At 50.1% G+C, this 14,476-nt stretch overlaps 4 protein-coding genes across 4 annotated transcripts; 2 read left to right on the top strand and 2 right to left on the bottom strand.

The window, feature by feature from the left end:
• Positions 1-23: 23 nt before the first annotated feature.
• Positions 24-1,483, top strand: AUEXF2481DRAFT_29724 (uncharacterized protein; the record flags this gene model as incomplete). Its single annotated transcript, XM_013487988.1, has 4 exons — positions 24-183; positions 300-384; positions 450-643; positions 738-1,483. 4 exons carry the CDS (start codon positions 24-26, stop codon positions 1,481-1,483), a joined length of 1,185 nt encoding a protein of 394 aa, XP_013343442.1.
• A 168-nt stretch (positions 1,484-1,651) lies between these two features.
• On the top strand, positions 1,652-8,656 carry AUEXF2481DRAFT_80051 (uncharacterized protein). Its single transcript, XM_013488160.1, has 2 exons — positions 1,652-2,068; positions 2,241-8,656. Exons 1-2 carry the CDS (start codon positions 2,002-2,004, stop codon positions 8,450-8,452), a joined length of 6,279 nt encoding a protein of 2,092 aa, XP_013343614.1. The 5' UTR covers positions 1,652-2,001; the 3' UTR covers positions 8,453-8,656.
• A 569-nt stretch (positions 8,657-9,225) lies between these two features.
• On the bottom strand, positions 9,226-9,606 carry AUEXF2481DRAFT_5246 (uncharacterized protein; the record flags this gene model as incomplete). Its single annotated transcript, XM_013487933.1, has 2 exons — positions 9,226-9,299; positions 9,351-9,606. 2 exons carry the CDS (start codon positions 9,604-9,606, stop codon positions 9,226-9,228), a joined length of 330 nt encoding a protein of 109 aa, XP_013343387.1.
• Positions 9,607-9,732: 126 nt separating this feature from the next.
• Positions 9,733-12,318, bottom strand: AUEXF2481DRAFT_5247 (uncharacterized protein; the record flags this gene model as incomplete). The annotated part of the gene is made up of 4 exons (XM_013487934.1): positions 9,733-9,985; positions 11,290-11,745; positions 11,802-12,121; positions 12,172-12,318. 4 exons carry the CDS (start codon positions 12,316-12,318, stop codon positions 9,733-9,735), a joined length of 1,176 nt encoding a protein of 391 aa, XP_013343388.1.
• Positions 12,319-14,476: the final 2,158 nt, after the last annotated feature.

Genomic DNA, 14,476 nt, shown 5'->3' on the forward strand with positions numbered 1-14,476 from the left:
AGCCGCATACTACTTTTACACAAATGTCGGTCGACGAACGCGCAGGCTGGACCCCTCCAGCTGCAAACGTCACGACACCAACCTCTTTGATCTTCTCTGAGAACCCCAATATGGTTTCGCTAGATTCTATTCGCATGTCGAATTTGCAGGCTGGTGATTTGGAGAATCTGGTTACTGTCTTTGGTATGTACCTTTGATTCGCCTCTTCGCTTGTCGTTGGTCTCGTTTTAAAGTTGATGTTTGCTTCATTAGACGCCATTGTGTGAGAGCTCGTTACTGACAAAATTGACATCGTCTAGTTGGTGGAACAAACGGTGTCGCTGAGAACACCGAAAAGGAACTGTTCTTAAGAGCAACAACACCGATAGCGTACATCATTGGCAGGTGAGTTCATTGTCTAATACGGAGACTGTCTGATACTCGAAATCTATACTGATATATGTTCTCAGGAGTCAAGAAAAAGGAGATAGTCTTTGCAAAGAGCTCGAAGATTTAAATCCTGGATCAAAGGCCATCTTTCTCAAAAAGGATATCAGCATCTTGAGGAATGTCGACGAGATCTGTGAGGAATTGAAACGGCGAGAAAAGAAGATCAATGTCTTGTTTCTTTCCGCCGGTTACATGTCGCTAGGCGGCAGGAAAGGTGAGTTATCATGTTCGATGTTCATACACTGCACCTTGGACTCGGATACAGTCTTGCAACCAGATCCTATATGATTCTGACATCATTCTCGCAGAAACTCCAGAAGGACTGGATCATAAGATGGCCGTCAACTACTACTCAAGGATACGATTTATTATGAACCTTATGCCCGAACTCACAGCAGCTGGAAGCAATCACGAGCTGTCACGCGTCTTGACAGTTCTTGCAGCAGGCTCCGAAGCTGACATCGACCTGGACAATATGGAGCTTACAAAAGGATACACACTACACTCATGTCTATCACATTGTGTCATGATGACGGACTTTATGATGGAAGAGCTGGCCAAGAGACACCCGAAAACATCATTCAGTCATTCCTATCCTGGTACTGTCAAGTCTGGGATCACGAATCAACTCACCGGACCTATCAGGCTTGGCATAAAAGTGTTGTATTCGGTCATGACGCCTTGGATCTTGAACTTTAGAGAAAGCGGCGAGAGACATTTCTTCCAAATCACCAGCTCAATGTATAAAGCCAAGGATGGAGCGGCGGGTATACCACTGAACGGAGGCCTGGACATTGCTGTCGGTATGGATGAAGTCAAGGGTAGTGGAGCTTATCTACTTGATTGGGATGGCAGACCGGCAGGTGATATGGGTATTATCAAGAGGTACAGGGAGGTGAACGCTGGATCGAAGATATGGGAACACACCATGACAGCTATCAAAAAGGCCACATCGAAGAAGCGGTTGGCTAAGGATGACGAGCAACAGGAGCAGAAACGCAGAGAACAGTATGCGGCTGGAGCACCTAATTTGACAGGATGGAGGGCAGGGTAGATGATAATGCGTCGAGACGGACTGACTATGTGGGGCGTTTACGGGGGGTTGGGAGAGCGTCAAGACTCGGGAGGTATTCGTTCAATCATTGCATGACAGGCATACGTTAATCATTCTTCAACATTGTATAGACAATCAACTCGTTTCACTTCTTGACCACGCGTCTGTAACAGGTGTATCTACCCTCTGCTACGTTCTATAGCTGAATGTACAGATCTGTATATCAGAAAGGACAATTAAGTTACCACATGACAATCATTCGTCCTCACTGTCGCTGAACAGCGTACGGCAGAGAGATCGAGCAGGGTCTTCCCCCCAGCGACGACCGGCGCGCGTGCACAGACCAGGCGAATGTTGCTCACAGCACAACGGCGTTCCCAACACTCATAGCGTCGAAACTGCGATTTTCACTCATCGGCGCGCACGCAGGTTCGAATCTCTCCTTGCGCACCCACATCTTACAATCTTTTTCCCACAATCCGCTTTCGGACCATCACGTCAAGAAGTCATGCTCAGCCATGGCTACAGGTTCGGATGTATTACTGGAGCACCTGTTGCTTCAAGTCGCTCTGTCTGGTGAAATCGGTAAGTCTTGCTCCCCAGAGTCGCTTGCTCCGCTTGCTGTTGTGGTCGGATCACTTTTTTTTCTCGTTCTGGAGATGAAATGAATTATTCGCGCACCTATGCATTGGGGAGAATTTATGTCGGCTTTGCAATGCTTGTATGAACAACGCCATACTAATTACATAATGTTTAGGATTTACCATCACTGCACTGAGCGACGCTTTTATCGAATTCAATGACAATAACGCTGCTGAAGTCGACGACGGCGAAGACGATAACGGCGATGAAGGAGATTTACTCTTCTCGACAAAGCCTCCTGGTGCGAACTCGGCTGCGCAATCACAATCATCTGATCCACAACACTTAGAGAAGCTCTGGACTTGGCTCGTTGACCACCCGGATGTCAATGTCGTTGCGACTTCGACCGTCGTTGACGATCAATATGGAAGGTCTAGAGAAGATGACCCTTCCAATCCCCTCACTCCCGTCTTCGAAGCACACGCAAAGGAGAGACTTTACACGATAGAAGCTCGAATCTGGCACGCTCTTACCGATCACGACGTTGATTGGAAGCGCATTCCCAAGCTAGAGTTCCATTGTCTCCAGGTCGTGGCCGCCGCCGGTCGTCAGGGCGTCCTTCAGCCTGATGTCACCAGAATCACAGGTCAAGACAAGCGATCCGTGCCAAAGCGTACCGACTCGCTTGCCAGCAAAGGTTATATCAGCAAGGAGATGTGTCTCGGTGGCGGTATCAAGACCAGTCTGCTTCGTCTCAAGAAGTTAACCCAAGAGCCGACCTCCACTTTCTACACAGTCAACGGCAAGGCTGGAAAAGGCGAAGGCGGGACTCGTCGTATGATCAACTACGAACAATGGTTCAGTGAAGTCATGTCAACTCTCAAGAAACACGACGGTCTTATCGCGTACGAAGACTTGCGCAAGGAGATGGGCATTCATGGTTCGCGATGGGAGACACGAGCTCTTCATCGATGCATCAAGAGACTTGAAAGATCGGGCTGCATTCAAAGACTCCGCGCTCGTCTGGAAGGTCAACGACCCAAACAGGTCAAGCTAGCCGAAAAAGGCTCTGAGGCTTCCGAGCATCGCTATGAGATCGATTCCGAGGCTCCTACCGAAAAGAACGATGCCGAGAAGACAGAACATGATCCGGAGAATGTCTTCTGGGTCAGATGTATCAAGCTGCTCCGTGAGCCTGTCGAGAAGGACAAGGAAGCATTCACGTCTACCGTCAAATCTGGCAAAGTCGGCAAAGTTGTTGAGGATCAAGAATCCGATGCAGAAGCCGATGCCGATAATGATGATGACTACGTTGAGATTGACGCCGCTGCTCTGGATGGTCTGGGCAAGATGACTGAGATCACCAAGCGTGTGCCACCTCAATGGCAGCCAGACATGCATCATACGCAATTTTTCTTCCACATCATTGCCAATGCTGGTACCAAGGGGTTGAGTACCATGGATCTTGCCAACTACGGATTGGGTCACTTCTGGCGACGCCCACTTGACGAAATTATGGGCAGACTCACCGACGTTTGGACCGTCTCACAGCCTCTCCATCTCCGTCACCTTGCCATTGTCAGAGACACTTCTCAGCTACATCGTATCTCTCACTACGTCTTCCGAAGCTATCACAACTTTCAGAAGATGGTAGAAAATGGCGATGCCGCCTGGGAAGCAATCGACGTCAAGCCTGCAGAAGTCCTAAGAAAGCCTGATCTCGATGCTTGGGGCTTTCCGAAGGTCAAGGCCTCGACTATCGTTGGTCATGACGGTACGCACAATGTCGCAGCTTGCAAGAATATTCTTGTCAGATCAAAAGCCAAGCCAAAGCGACCCATGTGGGAGAAGAAAGCATTCAACTCTCCTATGGGTCCTCTCTCAAGTATGAGCACTCTGAAGACACCTAGAAAGCGTATCGCGACCTCCGAGACCCCCTCCTCAGCCGCACAACCAGTCAACACAATCGAAGATGAGGATGACGCTATCGCCGCATCTACTTACCCATCCACACCTAAGACAAAGAAGAAGGTGTACAAGGTTATGTTCAAAATGAATCCCAAGCGTGTCGAGGCCGAACTTCAAGAGTGGAAGGTCAGATCGCACAGACTGGCTGTTTCGAAAGCTAGAGCAGAGCTTGGGCTGAACGTCAAGGAAGATGCCCCTAAACTGAAGAAACGACGCAAGTCGACCAAGACTGAGGATGTTGGGCCCGCGGATATCAGCCAAGTTCCTGCTTTGGTATCCGAGACTGTAGCTTCTGCGTCGTCTGATGCGCCTGTTCTTGGAGCTTCTGAGGGATCATCGACTATCATTTCTTTGCATGAGCAATCCAGTCACGATGGTCCCGCAGTACCGATGTTGACTTCTGCTCAACCCAATGTGCAAGGTCTGCAGGAGCCTAGCAACAGGCCCACGGCAAAGTCACCCAAGAACCCAGAGCTTGAGAAGCGTGTGGCTGATATTGAGCTGGATATCTTGAACATGACCAAGCCTGGTGCTTACATCAATCCTCCAGGCTCTGGTCAGATGAAGAATGACGTTGTCCAGCCAAAGGGACGTCCTTCACGATATCTCATTGCAGTCTTCAAGTCTCAGAAACTCAAGTCTCTTCCGTGGTTCACACAAGAGGATATCTATCAGGTATCCTCTTCACAAGCGGCCACACCGGAACCTAGCTTCGACACAGCACAACCTGCTACCCCAGTTCCCGAACCTGCGACAGACCATACCGAACTGGTTCAAGCAGATGAGATTCGCAAGTGGACTACTATGAACACGGAGACTCAGGTACAAGAAGAGTCTACAGTAGAGCCAGAGGAAGAGATTGTCATCAAAGGAGGAAGAAGAATCCAAGTCCAAAGACAAGGAAAGCGCAAGGCCTACGAATCATTGCGACAACGAGTTACGAAGAGGCTTGCAGTTAAGCAATCTCTAGTCGATGGCAAGTGGAAACCATTGACCGAGCTTGAAGAGGCCTACAAGGTGACATCCGAGGTTTCGCCTCCAGATACGCCTTCAACAAACAGAGAGGCCACTGTAGCACCACATGCCCTTTCTACTGCTGGTTCAAGGGTATCCTTCGATCCACCTAGTTCGGTCACAAACTTGCCCGATATATCTATGGCAGATGCCTCAGCGGTCGATTTACTTCTACAGCGAGCTGACAGTGCGCCTTTCGAGTCAGAGGAAGGATCTGAAGCTGCCTCAGAAGAGCGTCAGGCCTCAGTAGGCGCAACGAATGACGACATGCAGATGGAGGACGCATCTCCGGCCGAAGTCTTCGAGGAAGAGACGCCGTCAACGAACCTATCTAACCAGTCCATCGAACAAAAATCAGAAGACATGCTACCAGAGCCTGTTGAAGCACAGCAAGCAAAGTCCAGTTATGTTACAACATCTGAGAAGATTTTGGAGCCGTTCTTCCGGAGAGCATCGAGAAGACCCGACGCACCGGTTATCCTTGAAGAAGTTGACGACGATGTTGAGTCACCAAGTGCACCTGCTCAGCTTTTCACAAAACCGGTCGTTCGAACCCCTACTACGGCTGCTCGCTTCTCCAGTCGCGCCAAAGCTCCTACCAAAGTTGGTGTTGGCCGTTCTGGAGGCATCGTCAGCTACAACCGTAACAGGGTGCTGCTTGAGATTGTGCACCAGAATGGTGGTATATTCGGTGGTGACAGAGAACTCTTCTACCCCTTTGTCACTGTCTGGGATAGGGAGTTCCAGCGTCGTCCTGATCGTCATACTCTTGACAGAGTTCTTGCTGGACTGATTGATGAGGGCAGATTGAAGAAAGAGTCATTCACCTTCTCAGCGCCTGATGGAAAAATCTTTACTAAAGCTATCGTCATGGAACCGCAGATTGATCCTGACAGTGAAGAAGTGCAGGCGCTCAAGCAAAAGATCATCGAGGTTCATCCGATGACATATGTTCCTGAAAGCATTGAAGTCCTGCCCGAGCTTCGTCTTCGTATAGAGCACGATTTGAGAGGCGGCAAAGGCATCCCGGATGTTCACAATCCGAACAGCTCCTTCATTTACGACCATACCGCTGTCGTCAGTCGTCTTCAAGGACCTCAAAAGGTTCAGCTCGGCATGACAGAAGCCAGAATGAAGAAGGGTGTCTCAGCCAGAAGACACAGACGCGAAGAGGAAGAGAGGCGTCAACAACGATACATGCAAGCTCAGATGGAAGAAGACATTGACAATGCTGTGGCTGCTCTGACGACCGACTTCCAACTTGACTCTTACCAACACGACCCTACTAGAGCTGTTGTTGATCGAGGTCCACGTGGTCGCGGAAGACTTGCAAAGCTGCAAAGATGGGGTGCGGAAGATCAAATCATTCCAAGACGTGCTCTTGGTCTCCTTACGACTACTGGTCATGACGATCAACTTGAAGCCGAGCAGAACAGTCGTGATGCAGTCGCAGCCAGCGACTTTGGATTGTTGAAGCCAGAAGTCATTCCCACCGTGCCATCGAGAGATGTGCCTGATGCTCCGAGGGTCCGTTTCGACTTGCCCGAGGAGCCTTCTCTTGTACAACTTTTGCAACAGAGGCAAGCAAGCACGTTCAGCGTTATTGACGCTTTATCGATGACTGCTCCTTATCAAAGATTCCATCGTCAATCAGGTACATTTTCGACCGATCCTGTTGTCATCACTACCTCCAGTCAACGTTCACAGTATGGCTTTGTTGGTCAGAAGATGCAGATTCCAAAGTCGCTTGCAGACATTTTCAAGCAGGCGGGAGAGGAAGCAACGCTGCTCGAGTTGCCAACGGAGAGCCCACACGTCGGATACGAGCTTCCACGATTCGCAGCTGTTGGGGTTACTAGGCTTCCCAGATTGCACTCAGCAAGACCTCGCCCAGCACCAAGACCCCAACCAGAGTACAAGTCTTATGGCCCAAAGGCAGTCTTACCACGTTCGAGCAGAACTGGTATCTTCTCAATGTCGGACAAAGAGGAGCAACGCCTCATCTACGCTGTCGTGGTTGTCAAGACTCTTACTGGAGGTCTTGAGCAGATTGTCAATTGGGGACTCGTGCATCAAGTCTTCCACTTCAAGTTTGATCCCAACTACTGTCGTCATCGTTGGGTCTTCCTCAGGCCCAAGTTGGGTGGTACAGCAGACAAGCTCCAAGTAGAGTTCCAGAAGCTATTCCTTGAGGCTTACGCGAGTGGCGAGATACCTAACATCGACTTCATTGAGCCGGAGAAGTACGACTGGCTGGGTATTGTCGAGTGGGCTGAGAGAAGACTTGCTCGTGCCAACCCTCTGAACGGACTGCCCGAACTGCCCAAAGACCGTGAGGCACTCGACAAACGCTACGACGTCAGAAACGCTACCGAAGTGTATAATGTTCCGAGAGAAGATTTCTGGGTCGCGAATGTCACTCACTTGCGCAGAGAGGAGTTGGCCAACAGTTGGACTTTTGCACGACCGCTTGCAGGAGCTCCCAAGTCTGCCATTAGCGACGACGGGCTTATGTTGGCTCTATCGTGGGTGCGCGCCAATGTGGTCACACCCGACACAGTCTACGACAGTAATCAAGCACATGAGAAGCTCATACAGATTGAGGAGTATCTACCTAGAGCGCTGGACCATTTACTGGGAGCCAAGATCATCCGCATGGAGAACAAAGGTCGTCAAATTCCTGGACGCAACTACGATATTTCTGACTCGGTGTTGACGATGTTCAAACGCCAATGGGATGTTCGCTATCTCAAAAAGACTGCGGCGTTCAAGAAGGCTGTCGATGAGGCGTTCGCCAAGGATGGAAAGCTTGCTATCAGTTACCAAGCGACTGATGCAGAGATGACCGGCATGACCAACCTGGTTGCTGCCGGTCGTGCCAAAGTCGTGCCTCTTCTGCCTGAAGTCAATCACTCCATGGGTGCACCATACCCTCGTCTGACCAAATGGGGCTTTACAGAAGGCAACTACAAGACCGTCCACATGGACAAGTCTCGCCTGCACTTCCTCCTCGAACTCCACCCCACAGACTCGTACGTCCACGGCAACCCAATCTCACCCATCCCCTCTCCTCCTCTCTCCAGACAATTCCCCGACGAACTCGGCCCCCGCCTCCCGCTCTGGACAGACATCCACGGCAATCTCATCAAAGTCTACTGGGAAATGACAGTCATGGCCACCCTATGGCTATTGGCTTTCCGCCCTGGTCTCAAGGTCAAGGATATGAGTAAAGGTGCTTACAAGAATAAGCTTTGGGATTGGGAATTGGAGATGTTTTTGGAGTGGGCGGAGAATGCCGGGCTGGCCAAGAGATTGAGGTATGGTGGGGAGGGAGAGGATGAGGATAAGGAGGCTGATGGGTGGGTTGTGGGGGAGTGGTGGTGGTTGGCTTTTGCGGTCGAGTAGACGGCAGAACAGCAAGACGCGAGGCTCTCTCGAGTTAGATGGAGATAGGGTCGGCTAGACGGGATGGGGGAATCTCGTTTGCTTGTACAGATTACTATGGCAGCTTCCTCGTTAATTGAGAAATGAAGAAGATGCTTTTTCGGCTCTCATGTCGTGTGCAATTTCCCCAACAGTAATTTTGAGAATACGTGGATGACTTTGGAGAGCGTATAGTGACAGCAACTGTCAAAAGATACAAATCAGTTGAAGGGGGACCTTGATGGTTGGCAGACGGGAGTCAGTGTGCTATCCATGACAATTGCGCAATGTATGGGGTCCTAATGTGTCTTGTGCAGTCACAGGCACTGAGCTAGTCATGTCTGACACAGCAAAGGGGCTTGACGCAGAGAATGGTAGAATGGACATTAATGGCTCTTGACCATGGAAGAAACACAAAAGCAAGCGTGAAAGAAGCAAATATTCAGGGGGAAAGGGGCATTAGTAGGTTTGAAATAAACAGAGCGACGCAAGAAGGAAAAAAACGCCAGAGGTCACCGGGAAGCGCGAGCAAAAAAAAAAGGCGCAATTGGCAAGCGCGATGTAAATGATCCGTGCAGAGAGTATCGACAGGATGGGGCCGATAAGGCGCTGGCAGGTTTGGTGGTACTTCGAGTATGGAAGACACTGCTGACGGATGTAATGTATTGTAAAAGATCAATCAGAGTGACTTGGAGTCGGTGGTCGTCATCAAAGAGCGGTGATCGAGCGCTGGGATCGGTTGACATGTCGCTCGCTCATGATCGTCTAGGTGGCTTGCGGTAAGTTGAAGGATCGGGCTTGGTGAGGGTAGCGTCGTGGCTTTGGCAGTCTAGTTGATGGTAAGCAGGTATATCGTGATGATTCATTGAATTCTGCTCACTCTTCTCCCATTCTTCTTCGTCCAGGTGTTCGTGCCAACGACAAGGATCGTGGCAACATTTGCAAGGAAGACTCTGACCTTCAATGGTCTTCAGAATGTGACCTTGAGCCACATCGTGGAAGAAGTCAATCGGGGTATCGGGAATCGGTTTTCGATGATGATATCTCGGATCCCAGTGGTTAATGTAGGTCTCGACACTCCATTGGTAAAGTGGCGAGCTTTGGGGTACCTTCAAAAGCTCACCGACGACACTCATGATGATAGGAAATCGGACACGTTTGGATTGGACCAACATCGAAATGGTCTTTCGTCGAAGCGCGGGAAAGTCGTAAGCGTCGGCAAAGAAGTAGAGCTCGATAAGGAGCCAGTAGGACCAGCCCGATTACAAGAGGTCGAGTTGTTTTGTGTATAGCCATCTGAAAAGCTCTTGGTACGTGATGGCAGAAAGACCTTCAAGAACAAAGACTTCCTGTGTACTCTCGGCAAAGCCACTCTCGAAGGCTGCCTTAAAATAGGATGAGAAGTAAGCCAACAACTGCCTGTGTACGGGTACTTCGTATTTGATCGACCATTCCACTGAGAAGCGGTCAGCCATTCTCAACAAGACCGTAACAAGGTAGTCGCGAGGAATGTTGCTGGGATGGAGTCAGTGTCGAAGCTTGTACAACGCCACAATAGATGGTATTGTCACTTACCTGACTTCCTCAAAATACCATCAACGACCTAGAGACGATAGCCTGATGTCTATTCTCAGACTATCGGCGAGGACCACTTCCTTCAGATGATCCCAGTCAACGAGCAGTAACGACGAACGGGGCCACCCAATGCAGATCACGTCGTTTTCAAACATACCTACAGAGTGGGCTGGTGACGCCGAACACTTTGTATGAGCAGTTTCTGCGAGAGTTGAAGAGTTTGTCGCATATATGAGCGAGCAGGGAGTGATAGTGAAAGTGACGACTTTCCACCGGAAGATTCGACCATTTTCACGTGTTTTGAATGTTCCGTGTACATTCTGCTTACCTCGTGTGCATGCTCTGCCTCCCATCAACGCCACTTGGACGAAGTATAATCCCCTGGAAGAAGAACAAGTAACAGCCAAACGTTTGATTCTCTCATCCAGCGTCCATGGCTCAGTGATTGTCAGCATGAGCTTCCCGTCCTCGACACATCAGGGACGCTTCAAGCAGGAGCATGCCTCCCGGATATATCGTCTCGTACTGATAGCGCAGAGCTAGCGGATGTAATCGATGTGCTCTTTGCCTGGACTGTATCTGTAGCTTTTTAGTGCTGTGAACAGCCAGTCCAGGGCTACGACAGCAAGACGATACATCTTGCCCAGGGTACAACCCTTACATGAACGTCAAAGAAGCGTTTTTGGGGCATCTATTCTGCTCACAGTGGATGACAAGCTGCTCGTCAAAGAGCTACCATCAGTGACCCCTTGCGCGACCAGTGTCGCTGGAGCCTTGAGCGACAGCAAGGAGAGACACAGACGTGGAGGACGTGCCAAGCAAATTGATGACGTCGCGATTTACACGCGACACGCATTGTTCTACCTTGCGCTCTTGAACTACGGCTTCAAGAAGCCCACGGTCAAATGACAAAGTCGATTATGCGATCAACGTAGGCCTTGCTGAGGAAATACCTGGCCGACCGGGACCATGGGTAAGCACGCTCTTGTCGCTTCATGGACAAATACCGCAGCACCGCGAAGATATTGTGAACGAAAAGCATGAATTGGTTACGACACAACGAACGAACAGCACCGAGTGTCGGCAGATTGCATGCCTCGACACCATTGTCAACGGGAAATCCGAACGCACACCGGCAGAATAACGGTACTCCCCTTCATACAGACCTCCACAAAGCCTCCCAAAGGTCCCTCGCGAAAGCCCATCTTCAAGCCTCGTCACCCCATACCGACACAACAGCATACGCCTTGGTGATTGGCACCGAGCGACGCGCGATCGAACGTTTAGCGACTACCGTCCCGTTCTGACTTACATCTATACATCCGTCGACGTCCTCCTTGGAGCAAAGAGGAGACAGAGTCTTTGTAGCCATGTCACAGAATTGCCCATCAGCACCAACGAAGTCAGGACCCCAGCTGGTAGCAGAGTTGCATAGGTGTTCTGCCGTGTGACCTGCATGACTCGAAATGATAAGACGATTCTCCATCCAAGACCGACGTGTCGAAGGAGCTCGTTTGACAGAGCGCTTCTTGGAGATGGACTCGGGTTGACCATTGATGGGTCCAGTGTCTGCACCAAAGATGCTGGCTGAGCAGACTTTGTTCTGGCTGATGGTATCGCTTGCCTTCTCTCCATAAGCGCGGACGGTGAACTTGAGGGAAGCATATTGGAAGCCGTTTGTGTGGTCACCATCGAACCAACTGCGATCACGATCAGTTGCAGCTCACGTTTCAACAGCCATGGGCCGTGGACTCACGCGCAGTAGGGGCGATACTCAGAGCCGTCGGGGTTTCTACCAGCCAACTGATTACCATAGTACCAGATGTCGCCGCAGTTGTAGCCGATGTCACCAGTCCAGGCACCTCCAGGCGAACTGTCAAACTGACTGACAGAGACCCAAGCGATACAAGTTGCATCGTTGCCGTTGGAGATTGAGACATAGTCGGCTTGAACGCCAGCATTACCCTGGTCTACAGTGACTTGGCATACGCCGCCGTCGCCCATAGAGCAGCCACTAGAGACACCAAGGTAGTTATTGTTGTAATCGAAGGCATAGACATTGTCGATGCCGCCGCCCTGCATATTTGTTAGGCTTGTTTTCTCTGAACGCAGCCATGACTGCTTACCAGGTTATCGGAAGTATCATCACCAAGACCTGCTTTGATCTGGACTGATGCTCCCTGAGGAGTACTGGATGGAACGTTGTCCAAGAAGAACTGGATGATACCAAGACCACCACTGATGAGACCAATAGCGTCCAAAGCAGCTGCCATTGTTGATGTTGAGATAGGTTTGATGGAAGTCAGGGAAGTATTCAGAGTAGATGATGGATGAGAATGAAATTGTGAACTGGACACGAAGACGAGCCGACTTTATACACCTTGACGAGTCGATCTTTCATACATACAGGCTCCGAAGAGGATGTCATCTCGGTGCGAAGCATCGCTGCCTCCAGTCAATGTGCTTTCCTGCGATGCTCGCATAGAGCAGACTTTCGTTCTACCCGAATGTTCATACTGAATTACAGGAGAGTTGTTGACGGGACACGATCGTGCTGATCTTGGATGCCACCCCAATCCTCCGGACGACGGGCGCGAGTATACTCGCAGGAAGAGTTTGGGACAGGAATGGTATACGATTATGTCTCGATTGAAATGTAAGAACTGAATCCTCCGGACTACAGGGACGATCATGCTCGCGGAATGAGTCTGCAATAGGCATGGTATACGTCAACATTTGGATAAAAGTGCGAGAGTCAGTCCTTCTGTCGATCAGGAAAGCGTAATTCTTCTATCTGCCCCATGATCTGCAACACCTTCGATCGTCGCCTTGGCTTGAAGCACGTTTTACTACCACCAGATTCTCAAACACGTGCGAGTGTCTTGCTGTAGAGACGACACCCGAACTTCCGCGGTATGGCCTTGTCGGCGGTTGTTCAGCTCGTATCGATGGTGTTCGAGCAACTCTCGCAATCCTTCATCCTTCGCTCCATGTTGGTGGAAAAGATAGTTTGTTAAAGCTCTATAGTCTGAGTATCGAACCTCTTTTTTGGGATCGTCAATCGGTCGATTGAGGAATCAACGTGAGGTGATGAAGGAGCCCGCGTCTGAATGCTTGACGCGTCTGTGGATGATGACATGTTCGCTCTCAATCACCATGTCCAACACAGTGCAAGCTCTACTACATGCTACTTGGTTTGGATCATTTAATGCTGCCTATGCCCGAGCAGATTGAACCGCAACACCTCTCCTGCGTTCTCAAAGTCCATATTATCCATCACTCAAAATTTCATCGAGTCAACCCAAAGTCCAGACATCATTATGAAGCCTGCATTCTCCATCATTGCTCTCGCCATCTTCGCTACTATGGCCATGGCTACGCCGGTTGAGAAGCGACAGAATGATGTCCCCGCTTGCGAAGATGGCTCTGGTGGTCCTGTTGGCCCTTGGTCTGGTCAGTAATCCATACGCATTTTCACTTTTCCTTGAGTTAACCCCATCTCAGATGCTGGCGGGTGCTCATCAGCCTGCTTTGGTTCAGAGGGAGCCGATAACGGCAACAAGGGTGGCATTTGCAGAGGAGAGTGCAAGTCTGCTTCTGTCTGTGGAACCACTTGTTTCCTACAATACCTTTGCTACACTTGAGTGCCCAGACCCATGGTCCTAGCGGCTGAACAGGAGGCAGGATGGAGGTGTTTCGTTCTGCTTTGTCGTCCCTATAACAGGATTTGCAATAATATGATCTTCAGACCTCTTCGCTCCCGGAACGATGTCTTGTGCCGAGCATTGGGAGCTGCCTTGCGACACCACACTTTCCAGGAACCGCAGCGCTATCACCAGAACAAGTCGTGTCAGTCATACACGGCACAAGCTCTTCTGTTTCGAGGAAACACAGTGCATTTCTGAACATTGATGTCGCTCTCAGAGTAAAAGTAAAATTGATCAAACTCAGCACATGAAGACGATGAGTTTCGTATGAAGAAGCAAAGCTCTCGATGACTCAAGCGTCGTCGTGCTAGCTATCGTGATGCACAGTACCGGTGGTTCGCCGATGAGACTCTTCGAAAGCAACCAAGCGATCATTGCACTCAAGCACGCGTGAAACGACGTGGTATGATGATCGACAACAAGAGCCAAGAGATGTTGTCTGTTTAGAGTCCGGCCGTAAGAAGATCAACGGAGGATTTTTGTCTGCCCTCGCAGCATGGTCCCTATCTGGGGCCTGTTCAGCGTCAATGATATATGACTATCAAACATGACCGACAGTAGATCCCGAGTTTCTGCATCCTTCCAGAAATCTCGTGATAGAAAATGGCGTTTTGGTTGGATCGAAAGATTGTCCTCGGCTTCCATTGCTACACCGTTGACCTTTGCGGTAAATCCGGAGTGCGGGGCCCCAAAAGCTCCTTCCACTCGTCCCCAAAGGAACATG

This window comes from Aureobasidium subglaciale (genome assembly GCF_000721755.1).
Source record: "Aureobasidium subglaciale EXF-2481 unplaced genomic scaffold scaffold_11, whole genome shotgun sequence".
Lineage (NCBI taxonomy): Eukaryota > Fungi > Ascomycota > Dothideomycetes > Dothideales > Saccotheciaceae > Aureobasidium > Aureobasidium subglaciale.